General features: G+C 42.3%; 1 protein-coding gene across 1 annotated transcript in view; it reads right to left on the minus strand.

Moving 5' to 3' along the window:
* Schip1 (schwannomin interacting protein 1) overlaps nt 1–12,616 on the minus strand; it is a 708,363-nt gene that overhangs the window by 526,304 nt on the left and 169,443 nt on the right. The window contains exon 3 of the mRNA XM_074073892.1: nt 9,906–9,986. Within this exon, the coding sequence (XP_073929993.1) occupies nt 9,906–9,986 (81 nt within the window). The remainder of the gene's footprint in view (nt 1–9,905; nt 9,987–12,616) is intronic.

Raw genomic sequence — 12,616 nt, forward strand, 5'->3', positions numbered from 1 at the left:
CTCCCTAAGAGCTGAGTTGTAGAAGCTTTAAGGGAGTCCCAGTGGATGGGAGAAAGAAGAAAATTCTTTGGGCTAAGACTTGCAAATGAGGGCACCTGGCAGGAGTTAAAAGGTCCACCTGGGGACCCTCTGGGTTTGAGGCTGTGCAGACAGAAGATCTCAGACATCCCTGGAGGCCAGGTGAGGAGCAAACTGAGCAGGGAAGGGGAAGCATGTCTTGTTGGCCCAGTTGATGATTGCCAGAATTTCCAAGTTTTCAGAATAGCCAGAAATAAGGAATTTTATTTCTTATTTATGGGAAAGTTACTAGTTCTTATATGTTACTAAATAATTTAAAATTTTTTGAAATACACAATAATCAAATTCAGTAGTCTTTCTTTCTTTTTCTTTTTTTGGCAGCATGGGGTTTGAACTCAGAGCCTCACACTTGTTAGTCAAGAGCTCTGCCACTTGAACCAACTCACCAGTCCTTTTCTATGATGGATTTTTTTTTTTTTTGAGACAGGGTCTCACAAACTATTTGCCCCACGGCTGGCTTTTAACCGTGATCCTCCTGATTTCTACCTTCTGAGTAGTTAGGATTACAGGCATGAGCCATGAGCGCCAAGCTAAACTCAGTAGTCTTAATTTGGAGATGGCCAAAAGAGGATGCCATCCAAGAGGACATATCCAGTCTGAATATCCAAGAAAAAAAAATAGTACACATAAAGTTCTTTTAAAAAATTTTCCTACTCACTCTTTACTACAAGTGGGTTGTAGGGAAGGCACTATGACCACAATGATAGGTTTTACCTGGCTAATATTAATTTCTTCTACTTCTTTTGCCTAATTCCAGCACCCACTTTGCTTTGGGGTCCCACCAACTCTTGTTACATGAGCACTCCATGAGGTGGATCTGTCTCAGTCCTGTAGAGGGTGCCCGTGTACATGGGCTGACCAACCAGTGCACAGTGATCAACTTAGGTACACTGCTCTAGTTTGGATGTTAAATGTCCCCCAAAGGTCCAGCTGTTAAAAGCTTGGTCCCCAAGATGGTGCTCTTGAGAGGGAGTAGAAACTTCAAAAGGTGTATCCTCATAGCAAGTCCTTCAGTCACTGGAGTGCACCCTTGAAGGAATAGTGAGACCCAAGTCTTTTCTCTGCTCCTGGCTTATAAGTGGTTTTGCTCAGCCACACACTCCTGCCATGATGTGCAGCCTTGCCAAGGGCCCAAATCAACGAGGCTGATAGATCGTGTACTGGAACCTCCAAAACTGTGAGCCAAAACAAATCTTTCCTCTTTGTAAGTTAAATATGAATGTTTCAGAGAACAAGGTGGTAACTGACCATCAGACCTAACATGTAGACCAGATCCCCTCTCTCCCTATGACCTTGCACAGGCTTTTATGATGTAACAAAAGGTGCAAGTAGAAAGGTAAGGGGAAATGTTAAAGGGAGAAACCAGGAGGGCTCCCGCGCTGCCACCAGACAGCAATGCCCAGGTGGCTTGGGAAGACACAGAGCACAGAGTGAGCTAAGTGGTACATGGTACTCCCACAGACAACCCTGGGCCAGATCAGCATAGCCCCCTGGACAGACCAACCTCCACCCAGGGAAAAAAGAAAAAAAATCTGAATAATAAGCAATAACAAAAAAAAAGACAGGTAGCAAAGAGCTACATGTGCACTGAGCACTGAAGGGGGGGGAGGGGAAATCCCTCACAAAAAGCCGGCTGGAGAAGGCAGAAGCAGTGGCACACACCCAGCAACCAGGAGCAGGAAAGCTTGTAAAAGTGGTGGTGGGAGGAAAACTCCACTGGAGAGGGGGGAAGACCCACTTCCCACATGAACTGTAAATAAACACACAGGCCTGAGAAAGCAGGTTCAGTGTCACCTCCCCCAGTGTGCTTGGAAAGGGGAAAGCTTGTAGCAGTGGCTCCCGCACAGGAGAACTCTGAGTAAACAAAGCCTGAGGGGCCAGGTGAGTGCTAAGCTCTCCCCTGAGATCTGCATAAATAACGCCTCCAGCAACAGCAGGCTGACAGCATCAGGCAGGCAAGGCACAGCCGCAGATACCATTCACAGAACTGTCTCCAGACTTTTTTTTTTCTTTCTTCCTTTGATAAGACAACAACCGAACTACACCTGCATGCTGAAAAACTTACTGAAACTGTATTGCATTTGAACTTGGGGCACTTTGTGGTGTTTTTTCAGTTTTGTGTTGTTTTGTTTGGTTTTTTTCCCCTTTGATGAGACAATGACAGAACTATTTATGAGACACCATCTCCAGGATTGGAGGCTGAGGGACGAACACCAAAATTATTAAGACTGAAACTTTACTGCATTTGAACTTGGAGATATTTTTTCATTTATTTATTTTTTATTTTTTTTCAATCCTCTCTCTGTCTCTCTAATGCCTGTTCAGCTTACTGTTGATTAGTACACTATCTCTCCCTGTTTATATCTTTGAAAGATTTTTTGTTTGTTTCTTTGTTAGGTTTTTTCTACTTGTTTGTCTATTTGTTTTTCCCTTTTTCTTTAACTTCTTTGCTTTCCATCTCCTCTCACCCTTCCATTCTAAATATCACATTGTTATTATTACAAGCTAGAAAATACTTAATTGCACACAGTACAGGGACAATAACAACACCAAGGGCAATGACAGGAAGACAGAAAAAACAGGGAAACCAGTTTCCCCACAGCAAAAAATTAGTACAGGAACCAGAGGGGAATGAAGAAAACAGAAACTCAGATCCAGACTCCAAAAAAATAAAGATAAACTATGCCAAAGAACCCAATGAAGCCTACAAGAATAATTTAAAAGAAGACATACTACAAGTACTCAATGAGAATTTTATAGAGATGATAGTGGATAGGGTCAACCAAAATGTACAGGAGACACTCAAGAAATTCCAAGGAAACAAAAATAGAGAATTTGAAAAAGCAAAAAAAGAAATAAAAGAAACCATAGAAGCACTGTATAAACACCAAAGTGAAACAAAGGACATGATTAATAAAGAGATAAATGAACTCAGGACAAAAATAGACAACATTAAAGAGGAAACAACTCAGGATATGGAAAACCTCAGAAAAAAGAATGAAACAGAATTGCAAAACAAAATGGAAGGCCAATCCAGCAGAATAGAACAAACAGAAGACAGAATCTCAGAACTTGAAGAAGAAATGGTAATTAAAGGAAAAACCAAAGAACTATTAATTAAACAACTCAAGACCTGTGAAAAGAAAATGCAAAAACTCACTGACTCCATCAAAAGACCAAACCTGAGAATCATGGGAATTGAAGAAGGAGAGGAGGTGCAAGCAAAGGGAATGTGTAATATATTCAACAAAATAATAACAGAAAATTTCCCAAATCTAGAGAAATCTATTCCCATGCAGATGCAAGAGGCCTCCAGAACACCAAATATACCCCACAGCATATTATCATTAAAACAACAAACACAGCGACCCAAGAAAAATACTGAAGGCTGTAAGAGAGGAAAAACAAATAACATACAAAGGTAAACCCATCAAAATCACAGCAGACTTCTCAACAGAAACATTAAAAGCAAGAAGAGCATGGGGTGAGATCTTTCAGGCACTGAATGAAAATAACTTCAACCCCAGGATACTCTACCCCGCAAAACTATCATTCAAAATAGATGGAGCAATAAAAGTCTTCCATGATAAACAGAAACTAAAACAATACGTGACTACAAAGCCACCACTACAAAAGATTCTTCAAAGGATTCTGCACACAGGAAGTGAAACCCAACTTAACTGTGAAAGGGCAAGCAGCACCAAACTACAGGAAAAGAAAAAGCAAGACAGTAGAGAGTAACTTCAACTTAGGTACACACAATCAAACCTTCAAACAACTAATACAACTAAATGACAGGAATCACCACATACCTATCAGTACTAACACTTAATGTTAATGGACTTAATTCCCCTATCAAAAGGCAAGGTAGCAGGATATAAAATCAACATAGAAAAATCATTAGCATTTCTATACACTAATAATGAACAAACTGAAAAAGAATATAGGAAAACAATTCCATTTACAATAGCCTCAAAAAAATCAAATACATACGTGTAAACTTAACAAAGGATGTGAACAACCTCTACAAGGAAAACTATCAACTTCTGAAGAAAGAATTGAGGAAGTCTATAGTTAGTGGAGAGATCTCCCATGCTCATGGATTGGTAGAATCAACATAGTAAAAATGTCTATACTCCCAAAAATAATCTACATGTTTAATGCAATTCCCATCAAAATTCCAATGACATTCATTAAAGAGATTGAAAAATCTACTGTTAAATTTATATGGAAACACAAGAGGCTACAAATAGCCAAGGCAATACTCAGTCAAAAGAACAATGCAGGAGGTGTCACAATACCTGACTTCAAACTATATTACAAAGCAGTAACAATAAAAACAGCATGGTACTGGCACAAAAACAGACATGAAGACCAGTGGAACAGAATAGAGGACCGAGATATGAAGCCACACAACTATAATCAACTTGTCTTTGACAAAGGCGCTAAAAATACGATGGAGAAAAAGCAGCCTCTTCAACAAAAACTGTTGGGAAAACTGGTTAGCAGTCTGCAAAAAACTGAAACTAGATCCATGTATATCACCCTATACCAATATTAACTCAAAATGGATCAAGGATCTTAATATCAGACCACAAACTCTAAAGTTGGTACAGGAAAGAGTAGGAAATACTCTGGAATTGGTAGGTATAGGTAAGAACTTTCTCAACGAAACCCCAGCAGTAGAGCAACTAAGAGATAGCATAGATAAATGGGACTTCATAAAATGAAAAAGCTTCTGCTCAACAAAAGAAATGGTCTCTAAACTGATGAGAACACCCTCAGAATGGGAGAAAATATTTGCCAGCTATACATCAGATGAAGGACTGATAACCAGAATATGTAGGGAACTTTAAAAACTAAATTCTCCCAAAACTAATGAACCAATAAAGAAATGGCCAAGTGAACTAAACAGAACTTTCTCAAAAGAAGAAATTCAAATGGCCGAAAAACACATGAAAAAATGCTCACCATCTCTAGCAATAAAGGAAATGCAAATTAAAACCACACTAAGATTCCACCTCACCCCTGTTAGAATAGCCATCATTAGCAACACCACCAACAGGTGTTGGCGAGAATGGGGGGAAAAAGGAAGCCTCTTACACTGTTGGTGGGAATGTAAACTAGTGCAACCACTCTGGAAAAAAATTTGGAGGCTACTTAAAAAGCTAGACATTTATCTACCATTTGATCCAGCAATACCACTCTTGGGGATATACCCAAAAGACTGTGACAGGTTACTCCAGAGGCACCTGCACACCCATGTTTTTTGCGGCACTATTCACAATAGCCAAGTTATGAAACAGCCAAGATGCCCCACTACTGACTAACGGATTAAGAAAATGTGGTATTTATACACAATGGAATTTTATGCAGCCATGAAGAAGAATGAAATGTTATCATTCGCTGGTAAATGGATGGAATTGGAGAACATCATTCTGAGAGAGGTTAGCCTGGCCCAAAAGACCAAAAATCGTATGTTCTCCCTCATATGCGGACATTAGATCACGGGCAAACAACAATGGGATTGGACTTTGAGCACATGCTAAATGGAGAGCATACAAGGGAGGTGTGAGGATAGGTAAGACACCTAAAAAACTAGATAGCATTTGCTGCCCTCAAAGCAGAGAAACTAAAGTAGATACTTTAAAGCAACTGAGGCCAATAGGAGAAGGGGACCAGGAACTAGAGAAAAGGTTAGATCAAGAAGAATTAACCTAGAAGGTAACACACATGCACAGGAAATCAATGTGAGTCAACTCCCTGTATAGCTTCCTTATCTCAACCAGCAAAAACCCTTGTTCTTTCCTATTATTGCTTATAGTCTCTCTTCAACAAAATTAGAGATAAGGGCAAAATAGTTTCTGCTGGGTGTCGAGGGGGTGGTGGGTGAGTGAGGGGGTGGTGGGGGAAGGGAGGGGGGGTGGGAGAAGGGGGGAGAAATGACCCAAAAATTGTATGCACATATGAATAAAAAAAAAAAAGATCCAGTAAGATCAAAAAAAAAGAAAGGTAAGGGGAGGGGTTGGGCTTGTCACAAGCTGACTTCCAGGGGCAAGTTGAGCCCTGTTTGTTTCCATCCACTTGTTGAATTTTCTCTGTGCAACTAAAAGCTATCCTAACAGAAGGGTGGTGGTTTTTTTATTTGGTGTCTACCCCAACCCTGTGTCCTGGTGCAAATTTGTTCAATTGCCACTAAAGGGCGGCTGCAGGCAGGCCCTCCACAGCAAGCACACGGTCTCTAGCCAGCTTCCTTCTAATCCACTACTGGCCCAGTTTGGAGCTCTGGACTTCACGGCCTGCTTTCACTCCTGGTACCTCCAACACATCATCAGCTTAGGCTCTTCGGGGTCTTTCTGCACCAACACCAATGACCACCTGACTCCACCAATTCCAGCTCCCTTGCGGGTGAGAATGTGGGCAGCTTGGATCCTGGATATATAACACTCTTTTTTAACAAGGACTGAAAAGACCTTTTATCAATAAGGCACAGTCAGGGTTACCAAGTCTTAGAGAAAGAAGAGCAGCCTTTAGATGACAGTAACTTCTCAAAACAGAAGAGTCTGGGAGAGGCCGGTCCAAAGGCCTCTCTCCTAAGTCTGCCCCCCACCCACACTGGTTCCTAAAGTCCAAAGGGCAGCACCCAGCGAACCCCTGTGCAGTTCTGGGGATATGGTTAGTACCTGACTAACAAATGTATTCTTCTAACTCTGTGTCCAGAACTAGCTGAAAGAAAAGGTTTACCTCAGGAGGAAGTGTGTTCAGAGTGACAAATGTGCTTGCCGGCTTTCACCTCTCATTAGTGGGGGCCTTAAGCAAAATGCTAAACAGCCTGGCCTACGTTTTGCTTATTCACACTATGAGAGCAGCAACAACTTCTTCGTAATTCTTGAAATGCTGCTCCATTAATGGCTGTGTGATCTGGAGAGCTTCTGCCTTGTGATGCAGCCCTTTGATCCTCCAAGTCTAAAATGCAAAATTACCTCTTCACAGTCACTGTCACAAGCCAGGGAATGTCCAGTTCTTCACCCTTCTAAATGCTGCAGGACTTTTTGTTTTGTTTTTACTTGGTGATACTGAGGCTTGAACTCAGGGCCTCATACTTGCTAGGTAGGAACTCTGCCACTTGTGCCCCTCCATCAGACCTTTTTCTGTGCTGGGTTTTTTCATGATAGGGTCTCAATAACTATTTCTCTGGGCTGGCTTTGAACTGCAATCCTCCTGATCTCTACCTCCTGAATAGCTAGTACTACAGGCATGAGCCACCGGCATCTGACCAACCCTTCTAAATTCTCCACCCTCTGCATGCACACATGTTCTCTCATTCCAACCGGCCTCTGCTTCCTTCCACTGACTCTCCACACTCAGGTTTACATTTTCTTTTCAAAGTCTTTCCTTTTGCTGTCATCCTGAGTATGAGGAACCTACTAAGCAACTTTACTGTCACAAATTCCCACTCTGTGGTCTGTGCTCATGCAGGCACACAGTGAAGGCAGCCACACCTGAGAACAGTTCTCATCTTGCCCTATTTCCTGCATTAAGAGAACGGTCTCCCAAGGTCCCTCCATCTCCACTCAGCCCTTGCTGGGGTGGGCTCTATGGATGCCTGCGCTGGGGCCTGCTGTGCTCTCATGAGTGAGGGGAGAGGAGTTTCCAGCAGAGTGGATTTTATAGTATAGTGACCCTCACTCTTCTCTGTTCCCAGGAGAAGGTAGATGGTCACCTTGTCCCTACCAACGGAGGTCAAAAGGGCTTAAGAAGAAAGTCTGTGAGGTTGGAGGACCACCAGGTTCCTCCATCTTTCATACCAACACTCTGGGGGTCTGAAGAACTTCCCTTGGGCGGCAGGGATGGGAGGACCCCCCCTCTGGGGGAAAGGCACTGCTGAGGGGGACAGAAAACAGCCCCAGGGGAACAAGGGGGCACTGCCAATGAGGGGGTGCCATCCACACAGGAGGGAAGCACAATGACCTCTACCCTTAGGTTCACAGCCATTAAAGAAAACCGCTGCCAGGGAGCCTAAGTTTTTAGCACTGGCCAAATATTGGCAGGAAAGCTGGGCTGCTTTGGAGTTTGCCCTGGGAGATGGAAAAAGGGGAAGGAAGGAGGTAGGAGTGGAGAGCGGTGGCATGAGAAGAAGAGAGGAAGGGGAAGGGCGCAGGCTTTAGAGCCTCCAGTGTGGAGGGAGATGTTCAGCCTGCCACGGGAGTTAAGAATTTAATAACCAGACTAGACAAAAGTCACTGAGCTGGAGTAAATTCTCTAATGGGACTTGAATTCTATTATTGGGCAAAATTAAGTTTTCTCTCCCTCACCCCCCTCCAGTGAGTGGAAATGGGGTTCAGCATTCTTAGAAGAGATAAAAACCATTCATTTGCACCTCACTGAACTGGGACTCTTCCATCAAACCAGCAAACGTCAAATCCCAGCTCTGTGGAATCACGGGCACAGAGTTTTTTTTCTTGGCTCACTCCTCCTGGCACCTCCTCTGCCTCTGCAGATCGGAGATGATGAAAGCTGAAAAAGACCAGCGAGCTTCCCTAACTTCAGCATTCAAATTAAACTCTCTAAGTTTTCACACAGCAACTTTCCCTTCCAGGACTTTTTCATCTCTCAGGACCTTATCTTAATGAGAAAATCCCCAATGATCAAGCGACCTGCATTCGAAAGCCAGTGTCCTGTGTAGTAAAGCTTACAGAAAGGGATTTGATGGCTGAATTCGTTCTGGTTAGTGAGTGTGGCACAGAGCTTTCCAGCAGGTGCCCCAGCTGGTGCAGAAGCCACATCCAGGCTTATCTTGAGAGGTAGCCTGGTGTGCTCATGCAGAGGCAGTTTTTTAATGATGCCCGTGGTTAACATAGATTTGCAGAGGTATGCATTCATGTTTGCTTTCAGCCAGCAGGATATTATAAATCGATGACATTTCAGTTTACATTTCTCAATCCAGCAATGTCTTACTGTTTTGCATCCTTCTTCAGGGCGACATCTTTTCCGAGATTCCTCATTGGGCTTTCTTTGCCAGTAGTTTGGTCAGGCTTAAACACATTTAAACTCTCAGTGTTAAGCTAACTTCTCCAAGTGTTAGGTTGGGGCAGAGAAAGAAGACCGTATCCACTCATACACATCACTGGGGGAAATTCTTTGCACCCCTGAAGGAGACTCAGAATGGGAACATATCACAGGAATATTTGAGATACTTCCAAGGAGATTCTGATGGATCCCTTCTCTACTTAGAAATGCCTTTAAAAGTTGATATTTTGTTCCATAACAAAGTCTGCATCACTTTACCTCTTAGTAGTTTTATTTTTGTCAACATCGAGATGTCATTAGAACTGCTTTATAATGGTTTGTAATGGTCACTTACAGCAGGGAAGGAGGCTCACATTTGGCTTTGTTAAGAAAGGACATGAAAGAAGCATCCTTCTCTTTCACATTAGAAAGAAGTGAGAAAGAAAAAGAAGAGACATTTTCCCAAAACAATTGGGCATGAGCTGGAATGAAAATAGGAAAGAAGAGGCATAAAACAGGAGGAGGTGGTGATGTGTGTGTAACAACGTTATGGCCTGAGGTAGAATTAACTAAGTTAGTAAGATGAAAAGATAGTGGAAAATGTTAGTGGAAGTTGAGGCATTGTAGTCTATCTGAGAGGGAAAACCCAAGATGGCAGTAAAATAATTATCCATACCATCCAGTAGGTGGTGCTGTGTGTTAAAAGTAGCCTTGTTACTGCTCAAGACATGAAATAAAAAATGTCATTTTGTACCACCAAATTCCAGATTCCTTTCCAAGTTCACTAATTTCTTAATGCAAACTTTGCCATAACTTACATTTTCACCTTTGATTCCAAGGGCTGTAGGTTGAGGGGATATTTTTCAATATTATTCTCCACATCCATGGCCAGCTGGTGGCTAAAAATAGAAATAATGTCTCAATATAGCTCAATCCAGGAAGTTAACATTCATAGCAATAATATTTTAGGTCGTGATTTTATAAAAGCTTATGTACATTCAGTTTTGTTTGCCTGAATTTATTAACACAGTCTTTAAAATGGGCAATAAATGACCATTTCTTTGAAAGAAAATGTTGTGCTGCCTTTTAATTTTGTCTTTTTTGCTCTCTGCCACTCAATTCAGCATTCATAGCTAAGACATTAAAGTCAATCCCTTTCAAGAAAGAAAAGTAGAACATTTGATCATTTCAGGGGGAGACTCTTACATGCCTCATGATAATGGCCAACTAGTAAATTGTAGAGAACCACTTTTTTAAGCCTCTGATTTCTTCCTATTTCCTTCCTTCAATCATCACAATGAATCAGTCACAATGGTGTCACTGCCAGTCACCATTCCTCCATTCCTCCCTTCATTCTGTAAGCTGGTTCCAAACCCCCTTAGTGAGCAAAGCAGGAGTTAGAGCTACATGGTCACTGCCATGGGCACTGCTGTTATGGGGCAGTTGACTTCCACTGAGTGCTGTGGTCAGAAGGTGGTTCCTGGCTGGGTTTTGAAGAATGGATAGGAAGTTGGAAAGCTGAGAGTGAAAGATAATGTATATGAGGAAGGCAGTAAGACAGAGGGGCAGAAATAGAAGAGTTCAAAGGATGTTTTTAGAAAATAAAGAGTAATTTAGCCCAAGTGGATGATAAGAGTGGGAAGATAAAATAGGTTTATATAAGCATAAAACTAATAGCAATTGGTGATATCACAGACACAAAACATTGTCTTGTAAGTTCAATTCACTGTGCAGGAGGAGCTGCACCAAAGCTCTCATCTTGCTACTTTCTCCCAATAAGATGCTGGCTGGAAGACTGGAATATTACGTTTATGACACCAGATCTACTAAGTCCAGTTTCCAGAGGTCACATAGCATACATTGCAATGCAGTACGCCTGTGTGCAGTGGTGGTGGTGGTGGTGTGTATGCGTGCTGAAATGAGTTTCAAGAAACATTATTTCCACAATTGCATATTTATGTACTAATGTTCAGGTTTTTCCAAAGGCTACTGGTGACCCGCCACATTTATTTAACAAGCCATCAATGGATTGTGACTTACAGTGTGAAAAAATTGCTTTAAGAAAACACAAAACATTTGGAGCAGGGCACAATGATGAATGGCGTGTTTGAGGATGGCTTGGGGTGGGAGTGAGCACGGAAGGTGGAGAAAAGCTAGTTAGAAGGCTATTCAAATTGGCCAGGCAATGAGAACCAGGATTTGAGTGGAAGTAAATAAAAGGAAAAGATAAGGAAAAAATGTCCTAGACCTATCCTTAGGATCACCAGTGTATTTTCTCTTTAGAAAAGGGTAGCTGTAGCCAGGCAGTAGGGAAAACGTGATAGAGCAGATAATTCCTATCTGGCCAGCAGGTGGCGCCATGAGCTCAAGCTAGCTGTGTGGTCTCTCCGCCCTCGTGTTGAGGGGTAGGAAAATGCTTGCTCTGTGCCATTCGTATTCAGGCTCAATATATGTTCTCCATTGTTCACTCATTCTACAAATACATTTAATATCATTTCTGTTCCATAAATGATACAAAGCATGGGGGATAACGTGTTGAAAACACCAGATCCTGTTATGATGGTTTCACGATCTAGGAGAAAATGGCGTTGGGAATGACAAGTCACAGGTGTTCATAGAGGAGAAACACAGAGGGCCCTAATCCAAGGCAGGTGGGCATGAAAACTCTCATTTTTGTAATTCTTGGCCTTGTAGGGGCAGCAGCTTTACAAAAAAGGTACATTAAGATTCTGTTAGTTACATCCTATTAATTGCAGTTAAGCCATACCTACAGACAACAGTAACATCTTCAGAAGTACATTCTCAACCTCAACAAGCCCTAAACGTAGACACCTGCTATTTTAAAGTGGCTAGCCTTAGTCTGGTCCACCGTAATTGCCTGCAGGGATAAGGTGATCACGTATCGGTAGAATGCAGGACTTGCAATCACACATCTCCTGTCAGAGATCCAGCCTGCCTCAATAATGCAAAACATGGCACTCGGCCTAGGTCTTGCCTAAATCAATAGATAATTATCATAAACAATAGAGTCAAACGTAACCTCCTAATTAAGGCATTACCAATCATTCTTGTCTGTTTCTGGATACATGCCAAGGCTTATTGAATGAGTGTGTGTGTGTGTGTGCGCGTGTGTACACGCCCCCCACTGGCCCTGCCTACGGTCTCAGATAGTACGGAGTTGTAGCTGCCCCTCTCTTCACACCAACTCTCTACCACAAAACCCTGTTGAGCACTCAGAATAAATGTAATGTTCCAAGTGGGAATAACCGATCAGCTGCTGTGACACCATGAGCACTTAACTTACGGTCATTTCAAGCAGCTGAGATGATTTACATCCACACCTAAGTCAGCTACAGCTGAAATGAAATGCCTAATCTGCTCACTCAAAGTAACCAATTTTTCAATCAAATCTGACAGCTTTCAAGGACATAGTCCTGCCTGGAAACAGGCCAGGATAACCTCCAGAAACCCATGCAAAGGGGCACAACTATTAAGGCTGGATGGCCACTGCCTGGACAAACAAGAAAGG

This window comes from Castor canadensis, chromosome 5 (genome assembly GCF_047511655.1).
Source record: "Castor canadensis chromosome 5, mCasCan1.hap1v2, whole genome shotgun sequence".
NCBI lineage: Eukaryota > Metazoa > Chordata > Mammalia > Rodentia > Castoridae > Castor > Castor canadensis.